The 20,904-nt window shown below is 40.1% G+C and overlaps 1 protein-coding gene across 1 annotated transcript in view; it reads right to left on the bottom strand.

Annotated features, from left to right (window-relative positions):
• The window catches only part of DNAH11 (dynein axonemal heavy chain 11), a 357,765-nt gene extending 345,277 nt beyond the window's left edge, over positions 1-12,488 (bottom strand). The window contains exons 1-2 of the mRNA XM_049641609.1: positions 11,855-12,488; positions 10,194-10,337 (exon numbers count right to left, since the gene is read on the bottom strand). Coding sequence (XP_049497566.1) covers positions 10,194-10,337; positions 11,855-12,217 — 507 coding nt within the window. The 5' untranslated portion in view covers positions 12,218-12,488. The remainder of the gene's footprint in view (positions 1-10,193; positions 10,338-11,854) is intronic.
• Between the last annotated feature and the right edge of the window lie 8,416 nt (positions 12,489-20,904).

The following is a 20,904-nucleotide window of genomic DNA, read 5'->3' as shown; positions in this document are numbered from 1 at the left end:
AAGTACAGGAAGCCATTGAAAATGAAAACATGGCAGTCCAAAACCTCTGGGATACAGCAAAGGTGGTCATAAGAGGGAAGTATATAGCAATCCAGGCCTTCCTAAAGAAGGAGAAAGGTTTCAAATACACAACCTAATCTAACACCTAAAAGATCTGGAAAAAACAACAAATAAAGCCCTAAACCAGCAGAAGAAGGGAAATAATAAAGATTAGAGCAGAAATCAATGATGTCGAAATCAAAGAAAACAGAACAGATCAATGAACCCAGAAGCTGGGTCTTTGAAAGAATAAACAAAATTGATAAACCCTTAGCCAGGCTGATCAAAAAGAAAAATGACCCAAATAAATAAAATCACGAATGAAAACAGGAAAGATCACAACCACCACTGCAGAAATACAAACAATAAGAGAATATTATGAACAATTATACGCCAACAAATTGGGCAATCTGGAAGAAATGGACAAATTTCTATAAACATATAAACTACAAAACTAAAACAGGAAGAAATAGAAAATTTTAACAGACCCATAACCAGTAAAGAAATTGAATCAGTGATCAAAAATCTCCCAACAAGAATCCAGGGCTGGATGGCTTCCCAGGGAATTCTACCAAACATTTAAAGAAGAGTTAACACCAATTCTTTTGAAGCTGATCCAAAAAATAGAAATGGAGGGAAAACTTCCAAACTCATTCTATGAAGCCAGTGTTACCATGATTCCAAAACCAGGCAAAGACCCCACTAAAAAAAGACAACTACAGACCACTTTTCCTGATGAACATGGATGCAAAAATTCTCAACAAGATACTAGCCAACTGGACACAACAATACATTAAAAGGATTATTCACCATGATCAAGTAGAATTTGCTCCTGGGATGCAGGGCAGGTTAAATATCTGCAAATCAATCAATGTGATACATTACATCAATAGCAGAAAGGACAAGAACCACATGATCCTCTCAGTAGATGCAGAGAAAGTATTTGACAAAAAAGAGCATCCTTTCTTGATAAAAACCTTCAAGAAAGTAGGCAGAGAAGGAATGTACCTCAAGATCATAAAGGCCATATATGAAAAACCCACAGCTAATATCATCTCAATGGGAAAAAAAAACTGAGAGCTTTCCCCCTAAGGTCAGGAAGACAGGGATGTCCACTCTCACCATTGTTATTCAACCTAGTGTTGGAAGTCCTAGCCTCAGCAATCAGACAACACAAAGAAACAAAAGGCACCCAAATTGGCAAGGAGGAAGTCAAATTTTCACTCTTCGCAGATGACATGATATTCTCTGTGGCAAACCCAAAAGACTCCACCAAAAAACTGTTAGAACTGATCCATGAATTCAGCTAAGTCGCAGGATATAAAATCAATGTACAGAAATTGGTTGCATTTCTATACACCAATAATGAAACAGCAGAAAGAGAAATCAGGGAATCAATCCCATTTACAACTGCACCAAAAACTATAAAATACTTAGGAATAAACCTAACCAAAGAGGTGAAAGATCTATACACTGAAAACTATAGAAAACTTATGGTAGAAACTAAAGAAGACACAAAGAAATGGAAAAGAACATTCCATGTTCATGGATGGGAAGAACAAATACTGTTAAAATGTCAGTACTACCCAAAGCAATCGACATATTCCACACAATCCCTATCAAAATAACACCAGCATTCTTCACAGAGCTAGAACAAACAATTCTAAAATCTGTATAAAACCAGAAAAGACCCCAAATAGCCAAAGCAATCCTGAAAAAGAAGACCAAACTTGAGGCATCACAATTCTTGACTTCAAGCTATATTACAAAGCTGTAATCATCAAGATAGTATGGTACTGGCACAACAGACACATAGATCAATGGAACAGAAGAGAGAAGCCAGAAATGAACCCACAAAGGTATGGCCAACTCATCTTTGACAAAGCAGGAAAGAGCATCCAGTGGAATAAAGACAGTCTCCTCAGCAAATGGTGCTCGGAAAACTGGACAGCGACATGCAGAAGAATGAACCTGGACTACTTTCTTACACCATCCACAAAAATAAACTCAAAATGGATGAAAGACCTAGATTTAAGAAAGGAAACCATCAAAATCCTGGAGGAGAGAACAGGCAACAACCTCTTGGATGCTGGCCACAGCAGCTTCTTACTTGACATGTTTCCCAAGGCAAAGGAAACAAAAGCAAAAATGAACTATTGGGACCTCATCAAGATAAAAAACTTCTGCACAGTGAAGGAAAAAAACGGCAAAACTAGAAGGCGAATGACAGAATGGGAGAAGTTACCGGCAAATGACCTAACAGATAAAGGGTTAGTATCCAAAATCTATGAAGAACTTATCAAACCCAACACCCAAAAAACAAAGAATCCAGTGAAGAAATGGGCAAAAGACTTGAATAGACACTTTTCCAAAGACATCCAGATGGCTAACAGACATAGGAAAAAGTGCTCAGCATCACTCATCATCAGAGAAATACAAATCAAAACCACAATGAGGTACCACTCACACCTGTCAGATTGGTGAAAATTAACAACTCAAGTGACACAGATGTTGGCAAGGGTGTGGAGAAAGAGGACCTTTTGCACTGCTAGTGGGAATGCAAACTGGTGCAGACAGTCTGGAAAACAATATGGAGGTTCCTCAAAAAATTAAAAATAGAACTACCCTATAACCCAGCAATTGCACTCCTAGGTATTTATCCAAAGGATACAAGAGTGCTGTTTTAAAGGGGCATATACACCCCAACGTTTATAGTAGCACTATCGACAATAATCAAAGTATGGAAAGATACCAAATGTCCATTGACTGATGAATGAATAAAGAATATGTGATATATATATATATACACACACACACACACATATACAATGGAATATTACTTGGTGATCAAAAAGAATGAAATGTTAGTATTTGCAACAATGTGGATGGAACTAGAGTGTATTACCCTCAACGAAGTAGGTCAGTCATACTTCGTAGGATTTTACTCATATGTGGAATTTAAGAAACAAAACAGATGAACATAGGGGAAGGGAAGCAAAACTAAGATAAAAACAGAGAGGGAGACAAACCACAAAAGACTCTTAAATACAGAGAACAAACTGAGGGTTGCTGGCAGGGTGTTGCGTAGGGGGATGGGCTAAATGGGTGATGGGCATTAAGGAGGGCACTTGTTGGGAGGAGGTGTTATATGTAAGTGATAAATCACTAGATTCTATTCCTGAAATCATTACTATATGTTAAATAACTTGGATTCAAACAAAATGTTAAAAAAAATTTTTTTAATTAAAAAAAGAAGTAACATGAGAAGGTAAGAAAGAAAAGAAAGAAAATTAAGTGTCTGACTTTCAATTTAGACTCAAGTCATGATCTCAGTTTGTGCGTTGAAGCCACACATCAGGTTCTACACTGAGAGCACGGAGCCAGCTTGGGATTCTCTCTCTCCTTCTCTCTGCCCCTCCCCCCACTCATTCATTCATTCTCTCTCTCCCACAAAAATAAACATAAAATAATTTTTTTAAAAAGAAATAACTGGGGCGCCTGGGTGGCTCAGTAGGTTGAGCGTCTGACTTCGGCTCAGGTCATGATCTTGCGGTCCGTGAGTTCGAGCCCCGCGTCGGGCTCTGTGCTGACCACTCAGAGCCTGGAGCCTGTTTCAGATTCTGTGTCTCCCTCTCTTTGATCCTCCCCCATTCATGCTCTGTCTCTCTCTGTCTCAAAAATAAATAAACGTTAAAAAAAAAATTAAAAAAAAATAACTACATGACATTTTAAATACTTTTGCTAAATATTATAAAATATAATACAGCTACAACTAAGAGTACACAGGAACACATAAGAATGTTGAAGAGCAGATTGGGAGTTCAGCTTTGGATATGTCAGATTTGAGACATTACACACTAAATGGCTATGTCCACAAGACGATGGATACCTAAGCTTGAAGTTTAGGAGAGAGGTCCAGGCTGGAGACACAAGTCTGGGAGTCCCCAGCACATCAGCATGAATTCCCATAAATCACTGAGTCAAACTCCAAAAAACGGTTCATAATGAATGCAAGTGAGAATACATTAGATCATTTGAATGAGAAAAAACTAAACATGAAGGCACAAATGACATTCCCAACCTGCAGTTCAAATACTTGGTCCATCCCTTTTTTATTCCATCCCATTGAGAAGCCAAACACTAGAAAACTCCCTCAGTACTTTACAGACCACTTCACTACCTCAGTAACAGTCTCTCCTTCACTCAACAGGATGACCAATTCAGCAGTCCTCTGCATGTCGTGTCTTTTGTTAATGTATAAATCAGAGAGTTGGAGGTTGATTAGCTTGGAATGCAAGTCACTGACATTCCATGTGACTGCACAACTTCCCAATCAAGCCAGCCCTGATAAAAAACCTTCCCAGAACATGCACCGCCACGGCTGTCTTCCAATCAACACATAATTTGGGTTTGGTCATTGCCTTTGCTGGCAACCACCTGAAAAAGTTATGTGGCTGTTTATTTTCTAATCGGTCTCTCCACCCTTGTTTCTCACTACCTCCCAGCTCAGGTTCCCCGATCCAGCTACATTAATTTACTCCTTTTTTTAAAAAGAACCTGCATTTCCTCACCTCTGTGCCTTTGTAGTGCTTCTCCCTCTGCTCAGAAAGCCCTTCCTCCTCCTACACCTAGCTATCTCCTCCTTGTCCTTCAACACTATGGGGACCACATAATTTACCATACAATTCCGGAGGCTTTAGAGAGTACAAAGAAACACTAAAAATCCTTAGCGGACATTAACTGATCTCTGACAGTTCTAAGCCAAAAGTACCTCAGGCAAACTGAGACCTAGGATCATCCTATTTCAGAGTCCCCAGCCCCTGCCAGCCCTGTAGGTGTGGGGAGCATCATGAGGCTCCCACCCCATGATGCTGAAGACTCCTCCAGGAGCCTCCTGTGTCCTCCTACTGCAAGCTCAGCAACCTGCCTCCCTCATCAGACTACATGTCTTCTGAGGACACAAACTACATCACTAACTACCATGTGGTGTGGCCAGTCACTAGCAACGAGTAGGTCTTCAATAAACAGTGATTAAATGAATAAATGAGATTAGCATAAAATTTCCCGAGTGTCCTCTTCACCGGTCCAAAACAATCCAAATGGAAAGAGATCATATGCCAAATGCTTCTCTAAAGAAATACCTTGAAGCTTCAGTGTTTGGTCTCTTATAACAACAGGGTATCAGCCCTTAATTGACCTTCATTCATGTAACAAGTCCGGAGCTCCTACTACGTGTCAGGCAACGTCTTGGGTGTTTGGGCCACAACAGGGAGCAAAACAAAGATTCAAAGCTGGGACTAGGGTTAGGCAAGTGAGGCATTCACACAGGAAATAGAATCTAAAAGGCACCAAAAAACTCAGTAATCAAGACAAATAATTTTTTAAGATATTTTTTAAATCAAAATTAATGCAACAAAAATGATGAATTATCACTATTTTTAAATAAAGGCAACATCAGTATTACGGGTTTATTTTTGCTTCAGGCTCCAATATGATCTAGTACAGTAATGTTAGTGATCGACTATTTATTTAAATGTTGACTTTTTCATTTTGATTTTTTATTAGTGTTTATCGATTTCTTGAGAGAGACAGTGTGGGGGTGGGGAGGGGCAGAAAAAGAGAGAGAGACAGGCACCAAATCCAAAGCAGGCTCCAGGCTCTGAGCTGTCAGCACAGACCCCAATGCAGGGCTAGAACCTGTGAGATCATAACCTGAGCCAAAGTCTGAGACTTAACCGACTTAGCAACCCAGGCACCCCTCATTTTTATTTATTTATTTTTTAAATACTGCATTGAAAGGAGGGCAGTTGTTGGGATGAGCACTGGGTGCTATACGTAAGCAATGAACCATGGGAATCTACCCCGAAAACCAAGAGCACACTTCACGCACTATATGTTCACCAATTTGACAATAAATTGCATTAAATAAAAAACCATGAACTCATATAAATATTATGTACATCTCAATTTAAAAAAATAAAATAAATACTGCGTTAAAATTTCATCCTGATATTGAGGGTTTTTTTGTTTTGTTTTGTTTTTGCTCCCTTTGCCTCCCTATAAATTTGCTCTTGAAGTGGGTGCCTCATTTGCTGACCCTAGTCCCTACGCTCCTCAAGGGTGGCTTTAATAAAAGATATATGAGTAAAAAGACTTGAAGGACATTAAGGGGTTAGCTGCGTGAATTCTGGGGGAGGTAAAGAAATAGTAGGGGCAACAGTGTGCCTGAGACAATTAAGGAGCAGCAAGGAGGTCACGAGTTAGCAAGTGAGAAGAGTTTAAAGAGGTCACAGGGAGGTCAGGTCACAGATTCTGGACTAGGGATTGCATCCTTTAATATGCCTAAGAACCAATGATGATCCTGCCTCAGTAGCTCTGAAGACGACCCTGAGATTCTACAGTTCTACCAAGTTTTTAGGTAAGGCTGATAGCTGTGATCCACAGAGAACACAGAACATGCAAAGTCTAGACTACTAAAAGCACTTGGGCCCTTATTCAGAGTAAAATGGGAGCAGAGAAGTTACATGTTCTGACTCATGCTTCAACAGAATCCCTTTAGCTGCTATGTTGGGAATACATTCTAGATGGAAACCACACAAAAGCATAGAGATTAGTTAAGAGATGAAAGCATGGGAATGCAAACTGGTGCAGCCACTCTGGAAAAAGGTATGGCGGCTGCTCAAAAATTAAAAATAGAACTACCCTATGATCCAGTAATCACGCTACTATTCACCCAATAACTACAAAAATACTAATTAAAAGGCATACACGTACCCTTATGTTTATGACAGCATTATTAACAGCCAAATTATGGAAGCAGCCCATTGACAGATGAATGGATAAGGAAGATTTGGTATATACATAAAATGGAATATTATTTTTCCATAGAAAAGAATGAAATCTTGCCACTTGTAATGACATGGATGGATCCAGAGAGTATAATGCTAAACAAATTAAGTCAGAGAAAGAAAAATACCATATGTCACTCAAGTGAAATTTCAGAAACAAATCAAATGAGTGAAGGAAAAAAAAAAAAAGGAGAGGGAGATGAACCAAGAATCAGACTCTTAACTACAGAGAACAAACTAATGGTTACAGGAAGGGAGGTGGGTAGGAGGATGGGTAAAATAGGCAATGGAGATTAAGGAGTGCACTTTTCATGATGAACATGAATTCATCATGATCTTGGTGTGGATTTGTGTGTGATGTATCGAATTGTCGAATCACTCTACTGTCTACCTGAAACTAATATAACACTGTATGTTAATTCCTATATAATGTAACAAAATGAAATGAAATAATAACATTAAAAAAAAAGAGAGAGAGAGATGAAAGCAGTAGCACAGGTGAGAGACAATGGTGAACCAGACCAGAGTGGTAGCAGGAGAGGAGTATGGAGGCTGATTCTCAGTGTATTTTGAAGGTAGAATTTGCATGATTTCCTTTTGTTAAATATTATTTTAATCCAAGTTAGTTAACATATTGTGTAGTATTGGTTTCAGGAGAATTTAGTGATTCCTCACTGACCTATGACACACAGTGTTCATCCCAACAAATGCCTTCCTTAATGCCCATCACCCATTTAGCACATTACCCTACCCAACCCCCTCTAGCAACCCTCAGTTTCTCTATAGTTAAGAAACTTTTATGGTTTTCCCCCCTCTCTTTTTCTTATTTTTCCTTCCCTTCCCCTATGTTCAACTATTTTGTTTCTTTAATTCCATAAATGAGTTAAATCATATGATATTTATCTTTCTGACTTTTTTGTTTAGCATAATACATTCTAGTTGCATCCATGTTGTTGCAAATGGCAACATTTCATTCTTTTTGATCACCAAGTAATATTCCATTGTACATATATAAATTATATATATATATATATATATATATATATATATATATATATATGCGCGCCACATCTTCTTTATCCATTTGTCAGTTGATGGACATTTGGGCTCTTTCCATACTTTGCCCATTGTCAATAGCACTGCTACAAACATTGGGAAGCATGTGCCCTTTCAAATCAGCACACCTATACCCTTTGGATAAATACCCAGTAGTGCAATTTCTGGGTCATAGGGTAGGTCTATTTTTAATTTTTTGAGGAACCTCCATATTGTTTTCCAGAGTGGCCACACCAGTTTGCATTCCGACCAGCAGGAACTTGCAAGATTTCCTGCCAGAACGGATACAACGTGTGACACAAAAGAGTTAGGGCCGTCTCAGTAGTTTTCTGGCTTGAGCAACTGGAAGGAAGGCGTTCATGCCACTATTGTGGAGATAACCACAAGTAATGCAGTGGAGGCTGGGGAAGGTCAGTTCAACTTTGGACAGGTTTGGGATGTTTATTAAAATGCAAGTGTGAATTTCAGGAAAACAAATGGATCCCCAAGTTTGAAATTCAGGAAAAAGATCTTGGCTAGAGAGAGCACATCATCATAAGCCACTGTTAATCAGCCAATTTTGCGAGCTACACTGGATACGAAGCAAAGACAATCCTTATAAAAATGTTTTCAACCCAATCATCTATAGCCAGGCCTTAGGGCCTTCTTCATACCGAATGTAAGTCTTGTCCAAAAGTAAACCCAAGTGACTTCCTAAGTGTGATCTCATTTTTTTTGTTCCCAATACTCAGATCTTCAAGCATAATTACATGAATCTTCTAAACCACTTAAACTCTGAGCTTCTGGATGGCTTATACGTACAATAAATGTACTTGTGGACAGCTTACTCTCTTTCATTTCATCTTTCTCAGAGTGGAATGCAGACCCTGGTATGGAGATAAATCCACACCAAGATCAGAGGAACTTGCAAGAGTTGTGTATCTTCTGTCTGTTGCCAGACAGACAGTAATGTAAGAATTCAAACAGAGAGTACATCCTTGCCCTTCCAAGCCCCAGCTGATGGCAGTCTAGTTTCAAATGACCAAGAGTCATTCCCATTTCATGTGAAATGCTTTCATCAGGTTCAGTTCGGTAAAAATTTCTTGAGCTTCTGCTACAGACCAAAAAGTGTCCCAGGTAAAGATAGAAAACTCTATCGGTGTGTCCCTGAAATCATCTAAAACCGAGTAATTTCAACAGGAGGAGAGGGAAACAGAGGTAAGGTGGTGAAGTTGGGAGTTAGAGAGAGACTCTGGCTAGTCCAAAGACAGCGAGAGAGACTCAGTAAGTAGAAGTGGCATGCAACAGAGAGACTGGCAAATCGTTAGTAATAAATATTCTGGGAATTATTCCTACCTTAAGCACTGGCCTTGGCAGAAATGCACTGATTAAAGAGATCTTATTTACTTCTATCTAACCCAGGGGCTCTCAAAGTTTGGGGCACATTAGAATTGGGATTTTAACCATTGTAACCACCTGGCTCCCACCCCATTCTGATTTAATTGGTATTAAGGTTGACCAGAAAAAGGCAGGTTAGATAGTTCCCCAGGTGATTCTAATGTTCAGCAAAGTTTGAGAATCTCTGCTCTAATCCTACAGAACCTGGTCATTTGGTACGTCTTTCCTCAAAGACATACCATCAACAAACAGAATCGTATGAGATCAGATATTGTAGAAGATTGGCCCCACCCCAGACCTACTGGAGCAGCCTGACTTTAATAAAATCCCCAGGATCCCACATTAAATCCCATTTAAAAAAAAAAAAAAAAACTTTAAAAAAATCCCACCAAGGTACTTTTATTACAAGTATCAATAACCTGGGTTTAGACAGCATTTCTCTGATTTAAGGGGACAGAAAGAAGAATTTTAAAGCAACCACTTCAAAAATTCGTTTCTATTATCTTTCCACATTATCTGACCTGAGGGTCACAGAAACTAACAGAAATCTGAAAAACTTATGATACACGCTTCCAAAGTCTAAGTTTGTCTCTATTCAACGTGAAATTTAAAACCTATAGCTAATTACAAGAGCCTATTCAAGCTTCTTTTTACTTCCCATATTTATAAACAAAGAGAAAAAGGATAATCCTACAGATTACCATCTGTTGAATATTATCAGTATCCTCTCGTTCAGAAACAGTTAACCACATTGCATCCACCTAAAGAGATTATTGGCTTCTACATTCTTTTTTTTTAACCAGAGTTTTTCTGAATAATTCCAAGTGCCATAGAGATAAATTAAAGATTCAAATATTAAGGACAGACTAGTACCTCATCTAGGAAAGTAGTTACATGTCCGAAAGATGAGGCGGTTAACTCTCCAAATAAAACCGTTTGAGAAAAGTCATTTACTCCAATGTTTTCAGTAATCTTCTTGGCAATATAAACAAGTTTATGTTTTCCATCTCTTGGGATCTGAAACAAGAGCAAGATGATTAGTCCAAGTTCACAGCGTAGTTTCCATATTAACACATAGGATTTGCTCTATCTAACTTGTAGCTAGATTGCTAAAAAAGGAATAAAACCTGGCATCTTGCCTACCTTTATAAATAAGGTAGTTCCACTGCTCTTTGCCCTACCTTCTGCAAACTGTATAGTTTTGTTCTTTTATAATGCTAATTCCATAGCATTATTGGTATGTAAATATCACCTTTAAGGGGGCTTGTCAATTACCCAAGATCATTATATACCCTAACATCTCCTTATTAAAAACAAATATAAGGAGAATTTAGCATTTTTCTATCTTAGGAAAGGTCATTCCTTTTTATAACCTTTTTTTTGTTGTTTGGAAATAAACCAAAGTGAAAGGAAGTTCAGGCACAAGAGGTTACTTTGTAAATCTATCCTCAAAATAAAATGTTGAATGAAGATATTTTAACATTTCCACAAGTACTGAGCTATTTCTTCAGATATGATGATTATTTAACTTAAGTAATCCTAGACTTAAGTATCCTATCTCCTTGTTTGACAAAATTTTTAATTAGTTATAATTGGGAAAAGAGCAAAACAAAAAAATTCAGATCTCAAAACCCTAAGGCAAATTCCTGTTACTCTTTCTCTGGGATCCTATTTCCCAGCTATTAAAGTGACACACAGCGATGATAAACACTTCACACATACAACACATTACACTGAGGCACTGTAAACACTAAAGACTTGATTTTGGCTCAGGTCATGAACCCAGGGTGGCAGATCCAACCGCGCATCTGCTCCATGCTGAGTGTGGAACCTGCTTAAGATTCTGTCCCGCTCCCTCTGACCCTACCCTGCTCATGCTCTCTCTGAAATAAATAAAAATAAAAATAAAAATAAATGCTGAATACAAATGCTGTATTTATAAGTGATACCTTAACCTCCAACTACAAAGTCTAAAAAAAAAAAAAAAAAAAAAAAAAGGAAGGAAGGGAGAAAGAAAAGATGGAAGGAAGGAAAGAAAGGACTGCCCCCCTTCTCCCTCCAGGGCTGGTAAACACCAAGTGTGCGCGGAGTGACAGAGCACTCCTTTTTTAAAGACTAAGTATTTTTCCTAGGATTAAATGTGACAGACAGACTTAGCATATGAAAAATTATTCAGGCTCTGCTAAAACATTTTTTAAAGACAGGACCCCAGATTGGCCCAAGAGCGATTGAAAACAGAAGTTATCTGGCACAGAGAACCCACCTTGTTCCCAAAGCCTAAGCAGTTGAAAAAGTGTAGTGTAGCTTTTCCTGCTTTATCTGGGTTGGGCAAACTAACCTTCTAGAAAACTAATCCACAGTTGCTTAACTGGAGAGTGGGCGCACGTGGGTGATTTTGCAAACTCCAAGGCAAGGGCTCCCAAAGAAAGTTTCTTAAAGCGCCTAAGTGCATGCCCCCAAGGGAACCCAAGGACGCGACTGGCCTGTCCCCGTACTGGCAGCCTGACAGGGTCCCTTAGCCTGTCGCCCCTTACCTCCCGGGCGACTGCGAGTGGTCCCGCGGCGGCGACGCTGAAGACAAGGCAGGCGGGACTGGGGTTCTCCAGGAACTCTCCCAGGACCTGCCGGTTTTCCTCGCTCTCCAAATGCTGGCTCCATTTCTCCGCTGAGAGCCCTAGCATCAGCTCCAGGCGGCCGCCGAGAAAGCGCACCCGCGCGTCTCGGGCGAAACTCCGAGCTCTCCTGGCCGCCGCCGCCTCTTCCTCCTCTTCCTCTTCTTCCTCCTCCTCCACCCCTTCCTCCTCCAGCTCCTTCATGCCGACCACCTCCAGGCTAGCGCCCGGAGTTAGGCGAAGGGCTGCTTCTTCTGGAAACCCGAACACCTCCCGGGCTGCCATCACGCACGTCCAAGAGAATGCTGGGTCGGTCGGCTCCACACGCTCGCGTCCCTGCCCAGCCTGGGGTGGGCGAGGACACTTCTCCCCACACGCGCTGCGGCAGACGCCCACCCCCTCCGGCGACTGCAAGCAGCGTGGCCGCTGGCCCACACCTGCTGCTACTTGGCTGCGGGCGTGGCACGCACTGCTAGTCCCACCGGCTGAGGCTCCGACCCAAGCGGAGCTGCGCGTCCAGTTTCCCGGGAGACGGCGTCCCCGCCCCAGTCAGCTGTGGGCGGGGTCAGCGCCCAGCTGAGGCCTTCCGGCTCAGGGCTCCTCCCATTGGGGCGGCTCTGGAGGGCGTGTTCTCCTCGTGTCTCAGCCGCTGAGTGGGTGGCTTCTTCTGCCCAACGACACCTTGTCCTACTGGACGTTCCGTGGGGTTCCCAGGGAGCGAGAGTAACAGCCCATCACTGATTACTATAGTTTATGCAGTGCTGTCTTGTGCCGAGCTCCGCGCTAAATCCTTAGCCTTATTTCATATAATCCCTAGAAAGTCAGGGCTTCGACTGCTCAGTTTGTCTTATGAGCAAGGGAACCAAGTCACAAAGTGGCTGCGCGACAAGGAGAAAGTGGAACCGGCATTCAGACCTAGCGCTGAGGGCTTTTATTCACCTTACTGCAGGTTGTCTGAGTAGTACCAGAAAAGAGCTAACCCGGCAGTGCGACTTCTCTGGTTGTGGAAATAAAGATCTAGGTATTCGAAGCCCTGATTCTGATCCTCACCTGCTACTTAATAGAATGTTAATATGCCCAATAAGAGAATGGATAGCGCTCTTTGTGCACTGCAAAGCAGCACCAGAATTATCGTGCAATCCAAAAGTAAATAAAAGATCATGGGAGAAAAGTTCCAGATTAAAACCAGTCCCCATGATATTGCAATGGAAATTCAACATGGCATATTGACATCTGTTGAGTCTATTAAAGAAACTTACATTACTGAAGTAGCCAGAATTTTGTGGGAGGAGTCCTTGAGCTAAACTTTTTTTAATGGGTCCGCTTTAATTGTTCATTTCAAAACAAAAACTTCAATCCCCATTCCTTTCATGGGAGCTATGGAGGAGTGTTGCCCTCAATCCATTATAATAACTAATTATTGAGGGAGCCCTTGTAGCTCAGTCAGTTGACCTTGGGATTCTCGATTTCCAGTAAGTCATGATCCCAGGTGGTAGGATCAAGCCTCCAGTGGGCTCTGAGCGTGGAGCCTACTTGAGATTCTCTCTCCTCTCTCCCTCTGCTGCCTCCTCCCCCCCTGCCCCCCTCACGAGCTAGCTCTTTCAAAACAAACAGACAAAAAAACCCTCATTTTGATAAATAGGTGTTTCTAGCAAGATTTAGAGATTCAATTATTTCTCCTTTTGGAATTTAGTCTGATAACCATCTGTAAGCTTTTCTAGTAACATAATCAGATTCCTGAATTAGCATACGCTCCTGGAAAGCCTTTATAATGACTTTAAGCCATTAAGGGTGCTATGTATGGGCCACAGCAATCCTTGATCCTCCAAAAGCAGTCTGGGAATCACTGCAAACACCTTACAATGGACTTTAAAAAAAAACTTTTAAAAAATGTTTTTATTTATTTTTGAGACAGAGAGAGACACAGCATGACCAGGGGAGGGGTAGAGAGAAAGGGAGACACAGAATCTGAAGCAGCCTCCAGGCTCTGAGCTGTCAGCACAGAGCCGGACGCGGGGATCAAACTCATGGACTGTGAGATCATGACCTGAGCTGAAGTCGGACGCCCAACCTACTGAGCCACCCAGGCACCCCTACAATGGACTTTTTAGTCTCTCCCGTCACCCCTGTATTCCAGCTTTGCATCCCCCCTCAGAAGAGAAACAAACATGCCGTAAGTAAGAGATGACTTAACTTGAAAGTGAAAAACCACTTTCAGACTCTGAAGAAAAAAAAAAAAAACCTAGATGATAGTGCTAGTATTAAAGTACAATTTTCAAAAAGTTAAATCTATAACTCAAAATACAGAATGAAGGCATGTCAAAGATTTATTCAACCCATTATTGAGGAAACCAACAAAATGGTGACACTGGTTCCACAGGGAATTAGAGAAAAAGATTTCTAGTCAGTGGTGAAAGACTGTTGGAATAAAATTACTAGGGTAGATACAATACTTCCTAATGTCCTCCAGGACACTATAATGTTAACTTTTGTTTGAGTTTTTTTTTTAAATAATTCCATTTCAGAAATTAATTTACATCTCTAATGAACAAAAATCTATAAATAAAAATAGAACTTTATAGAGTTTAGATCTGTAACCAGTAGCAAATAATGATTCAAAGGAGGGACATTCCTTGTAGATAATTAAGTAATCTTTTGGTGGACCAGTTAAATGATGTTCCAGTGTGACACTGAAAAGACATGCTGCCTTTCCTTTACCTTAGGTAATTCCCAAGTTTTGAATAAATTTCCTTATTAATAGCTAACATATATCAAGTACCAACCAATCAAGGGCTATGTACTGTGCTGAGTTCATTTATCTGCTCTGCAAATATTTATTGAATGCCAAGTAAGTGCCAAGCACTGTTCCAGGGGCTGAGGATACAACAGACTGAGTTCTTGCTCTCATATTACTGGTATAAACCAGATGTATATTGGCTACATGAGAGCTATACCAACTGGGTGCACTTTCCACTCCTACCACTACTGAGTATGGGACTCTGACCAGCTACTTACCTTCTCAGTTTCCTCATCTACAATAAGAATAATAAAATGACAGATTTGATGATTTTTCAGTAAATATTCCCTCTCCCTCATCTTTCTGTTCCTTTGAAGTTGTATTTGGCCATATGACTTGCTTTGGTCAATGGGATGTTAGCAGGCATGACACAAAGGCTTGAAATGTGTTTGCATGGTGGGGCTTGCCCTCTCGTGCCCCTGCCATTGTCATGATCAGCACATCCCCAGCTAGCTCTCTGATGCAAGGAACCAACCTGGACCCAACTTGAGCTCAGAGGTAAGTCCAGCTAAGCCTGGTCTAGATCAATCTGCTCTCAATCAACCTACAGATACAGGAATAATAATAAATGATTATTGTTTTAAGCCACATAATTGTGGTAGGTTTGGGATTCAGCAATAATAGCATGGCAATAGTCAATCAGAGGGTTGTTGTGAGAATTAAATTAACTCAGTTTACATACATGGAAAGTATAAACACTTGGGTCAGTGCCTTGTACACTTAAGCATTACAAGGAGTTTATCATTAGTTAGGGAGTAGAAAACAGAAATTAAACAAGCAAAGGTGTAGTATGTTTACTATGTCACATAATGATAGGTTCTAAGAAGAAAAGCAAAGGAGGGTAAAAAGTGGGGGAGGACAATGCTAATTAGTATCAGTGTTCAAGAAAGCCTCAGTTTTGAGCAGAAATCTAAGTGAGGAAGTGAGCCACGGATTCTGGGAGAAGACTATTCCATGCAGAGCAAAGAGCACATAGATCCATAGAGATGATGCTTGGTGTTTGCACAAACAGCAGGGCCAGTAAGAAGGAAAATAGTAGGAGAAGGGGAGAAAGAAGAAACATGCGACCAAATCTTGTAGGGCTACGGTAATGGCTGGGTTATTCTTAAACCGAGATGGTGTGGTAGAAACCGCTAACTGTCCCCAGTGTGCACTCACCCTTTATTCCTTCAGGTAATAGGACACTTACCCCATTCCAAGTTTTAATGGAACTCATGGTCACCCAACTGGAAATTTCATTTCCTAGTTACTCTTGTAACTAATGGAAAGTGAAAGTAATGAGGTACGACTTTTGTGTCATGTTCTTAAAAAGAATCTGCCAACCCTCCATTTCTTCTGTCTTCCCAGCTTGCTCGCTAATATACGGACATGGTATGCTGAGTCATGTTCAATCACGCAAATAATCATTAAGCATATGAAAAGATGGTCAACCTCCCTCACAAAAGAAAAATATAAATTCAAACTATAGTACAATACTATTTTCTTACTTGCTAGCTTTAAGATTGACATATTCTTGGTATAACTAGGGAAACAGGCATTCACATCACTGCTGGGCATTCAAACTGATACGATCCCAGAGAGTTAGTTAATTTCTAGAAAAATTACATGTGCATTTGCCCTTTGACGCAGCAATCTCTCTTCTAGGAATCTATACACAAAGCTGGTTATCACAACACTATTTATAAGAAGAAAAGCTAGAAGCAACTTATATGCCCAGGAGTAGAAGACTGGTTCAATAAACTACAGAGCATCCAAGCAATGGAGTAATATGCAGCTACAAAAAGGAATGAGGATACCTCTATATGCGTTAGTGGAATGATTCCCAAAATACATTTTCAAGTGCAAAATGAAAGGGAGAGAAAAATCTATATATTTTGCTGCCATTCATCTGTAAAAACAGAGATACCCTTGCACCTGTACCCTTGCACCACCCCCCTCCACACACACAGTATTTGTTTATTTTTTGAGAGAGACAGAGAGCATGAGCAGGGGAGGAGCAGAGAGAGAGGGAGACAGAGCATCCAAAGCAGGCTTTATGCTGAGAACAGAAAGCCCCAATGCAGGACTCAAACTCACGAACCGTGAGATCATGACCTGAGCTGAAGTCGGAGACTTAACCGACTGAGCCACCCAGGCACCCCATATTTATGGGAAAATATAATTACCATAATGGAAGAATAAGCCAAAAATGTTTAAAATTATTTACACATGAGAAAGGGTAGAGAAAACAGGGACAGAAGCTAGACTTCTGAAAATATACATCATTTTCCATAGTTGATAGGAATTGTGTAAATATTTTACATAATTAAAAAATGAGTTTAAACTTAAAAAACCTCTAAAAATAAAAAACAAAATGAACCAAATGAATTTATCTGTATATTGAGTTAATTGGCATAGCCATAGAGAGAGGAACTATTTTAAGTGATTTTAAAACAGTAATTAGATGGTGTATCCCTAAAAAGATAAAACCTAAGAACAAAAAGAAACACACAAAATAAAATAAAAATGATGTAAAAAAAATAATTTTAAATTGTTTTCAGTAAGTATGTTTCCAGTAATTGCGTGGGTAATATTATTATAAAAATGACTATGCATTATGAGAATAAAGCTATCATGGATTAGATTCTTAGATAAATAGACTCTAAGGCTCTTTGGGGGATTTGCATGCAGATCATTTATTATGGAGTGTGCTTTAAATAACAAAAAAAAAAAAAATACTTGTAAGGGAATAGAAGAGCCAGACTGGGCAGAAGAAGAAGTTGAATCGTCAGGAAGTTGCAAGAGATTTGGTTGATCCCATGAGGAGCTCTTAAACCGTGATAGCCCTTTACGGATGTCCCAAATTGAGGCAAGAGAACCACAACTTTGTAGCCCCATATTTCACCAGGAGAAGTGGTATAACCTTCCCCAATTTCTGGGGAAAGACTTAACATGAGGCTTCAACAGGCAATATTTCCAGCAGATGAATGAATGAGTTCCTTGTTCCTGAGGGGAAAGATCTGGGCAGCACCCACTACAAAAGCAAATGAATGATTATGCTGGTGTCCTTGGAAACCAGGAATTTGGGCAGAGTGAGAAAGAATAATTGACAGAAGACAGATGAGGTTAAGTAAAAACCCTTTAGACTTGATTTTAAAATTAAAGTTTTAACATATAGTCATGATCTCCTGTTTTTTATAAACTATCCGTCACCTAGTTTTGCTCACTGAATAGTCTGAAACAAGAAGTAACCCTTTGCCATGAGCATCCCTGGTGCTTAGACGTTGGTCTCTAAATACCATTTTCTACTCATAGAAACAAGGAAACTTTGAGAAACGGCTGTTTCTAGCTGCGGGACAGAAAAAGCACAAGTTGGTTTTGGAACATGCTGTAACAGCAGAAAGCAAGGAAGCTATCAAATACTTATGAGAGTGTGACAGAATTTTTCAGAAGTCAACTTGAAGAGGCTTCCACTACCTTAAATTTGAGCTCCGGTGAAAATAAAAACTACAACAGCTTGAAATGTTTCAAGTATGTGGCAGTCCACGAATATGTGATGGAATATGCTTCCGGCTTCTGCTTATGATATAGAAATTTAAGAAGAACTTCCCTCCCACCCTTATGACAACAGTGACAAAATATGTAGAGAAATCTGCAAAAATCACAACGTTGCTTGAACTCATCAGAGACCTAAGATTGCAGGGCGATGAACTACACTGAAGAAATGGGGCATGAGTACTTGATTACCTAGAGGTGATACCTCTAGAATACAGAGACTGTTGGGGCCACAGATGTGAGGAGGATCTGTAGCCACTCACAGGCTTCTTTCCATGGACACGGCAGAATTCTCACTAAAACAGTTTGGTGAGAGCCCTGAGATAACATCCTTGCAGCTCAGGCCTGGGGAAGGGAAGCAAGACCCCATTTCACCCCATCTCTCCTGTCCCTTCTGTGCTAGTTTCCACCAGTATCCCTCATCCTCCAAAGAAAATCATATCATCATATATAATGGTACCAAATCAACACACTATACATCCAAAACTCACACAACGTCATATGTCAATTACATTTCCATTTTTATATATAAATAAATACCCTCCCTTGACCCCCACAATTAATTAATTAATTGATTGATTATTCAACACTCCTTCTTATCCAAAAGATGTAGCCTAATTCCCCTCTCCTTGAAGCTAAGACTGCATTTAGTGACACTTGCATTGAATAGAGTATGGCAGAAAGATTGAATGGTGAGGCAGACATGGAAAAATACTTTCTGGCAAATCAGCTCCACCCTAAACACAAACTAACATTACAGGAATTTGAAGCTTGGGTGTCCTAAGCATAATCAGAGCAACATTAAACCTCAAGCCGGGTCAATTACCCACACCATAACAGAGCTGAAGAATGCTTATGATAAATTCATCAGTAGACTCGACACATCTGAGCAAAGAATCAGTGAACTTGAAGATAGGTCAATAGGAATTACCCAAAATGAAACACAAAGCGAAAAAGGAGTATAAAAAGGATGACAGGACATCCAAATGCTGTGGGACATTATCAAACAGTCTCAAACATGTAGTTGGAATCTCAGAAAGAGAGAGAGAATGAGGCCAAATAAATATTTCTTAAAAAAGTGGCTGAGACTTAATTTTTCAACATTAATGAACAATGCTAAGCATAGTTCTAAAAAACTCAAAGGGCAGCAAGCAAGATACATACCAGACAAAGTAAAACGAAGCAAAATAAACAAAACCCTACATACACACCTAGGCATATCCTACTCAAAATGTTTTAAACAGAAGACAAAGAGAAAAATCTTAGAAGCAACCAGATTGGGGGGGTGGGGCAGTGTGGGGAACCAAGTGGCATAAAGGAAAGAAGTACAACAAATTTACTTTCAAGCCATAAGATAGTGGAGTGACATCTATGGGAGAAAAAAGGGTTAAACCAGAATACTATAGCCAGCAACAATATCTTTCTAATTGAAGAAAAAATTTAAAAAAACGTTCTCAGATCAACAAAAACCGAGAGAATTCATTGTCTGCAGACCTGCACTATAGGAAGGTGGCAGAACAAGATAGAGGAAACCTGGTTTTCAGGACAAATTGTTGGAGCAGTGCTGGAGCAGTAGAGCAGTACTGTCCTCAAAGCTTTCGGGGCGCCTGGGTGGCGCAGTCGGTTAAGCGTCTGACTTCAGCCAGGTCACGATCTCGCGGTCTGTGAGTTCAAGCCCCGTGTCAGGCTCTGGGCTGATGGCTCGGAGCCTGGAGCCTGTTTCCGATTCTGTGTCTCCCTCTCTCTCTGCCCCTCCCCCATTCATGCTCTGTCTCTCTCTGTCCCCAAAATAAATAAAAAACGTTGAAAAAAAAAAAAAAAAAGCTTTGAACTTGTACATAAAAAACAGAAATAACTTTTTTTTTTTTTTTTTTTACTGTGTTTTGGGTCTCTGTGTTGAAGCATTTTAGTCTATATTCTAGTGTGTGCAGATGGGAGCCAATAAGGGTTCTTTAAGGGAAAGAGTGACATGGTTTCACTAAGGTTTTAAAAGGATGATTCTCTCTGTTTGCTGTGACTAGGCAATGAAGAATCAAGGATTATAGCAATAACCCGGAAGAGAGATAATTGTGGTGATATTTAGCAGTGGAAGTGGTGAGAAGTTATGAGAAGTGGTTAGATTTTAAAGGTGTTTTTAAATTTTTTTGATGTTTGTTCATTTATTTATTTATTTATTTTGAGAGAGAGATAAAATGCTAATGGGAGAGGTGCAGAGAGAGAGAGGGAGACACAGAATCTGAAGCAGACTCCAGGCTCTGAGCTGTCAGCACAGAGTCTGACTCAGGGCCTGAACCCAGAACAATGAGATGATGACCTGAGCCGAAGTCAGATGCTTAAACAACTGAGCCACACAGGTACCCCTAAATTTTTAATATGTTTTGAAGATGAAGCCAACAGGATTTGTTGAAAGTGTGGATATGGGATATACAAAAAGAAAAAAATTATGGATTAATAGGATTTTTTTTTTCCTGACAAGAGATTTATTCGAGATGCGCTAAGATAAAGGAACCTGGAGGTAAAACACATTTGAGGAAGGAAACCAGGACGCTGGGTTTGGACATGTGAAATGTCAGGTGTCTAGTAAATGTCCAGCTGGAGGTATTGAAATGTCCGTTGGATATATAGTCTAGGTTAAGGGGAC

Source organism: Panthera uncia, chromosome A2 (genome assembly GCF_023721935.1).
Source record: "Panthera uncia isolate 11264 chromosome A2, Puncia_PCG_1.0, whole genome shotgun sequence".
NCBI lineage: Eukaryota > Metazoa > Chordata > Mammalia > Carnivora > Felidae > Panthera > Panthera uncia.
Note: the sequence above shows the minus strand (reverse complement) of the source record. Positions and strands in the feature narration are given on the sequence as shown.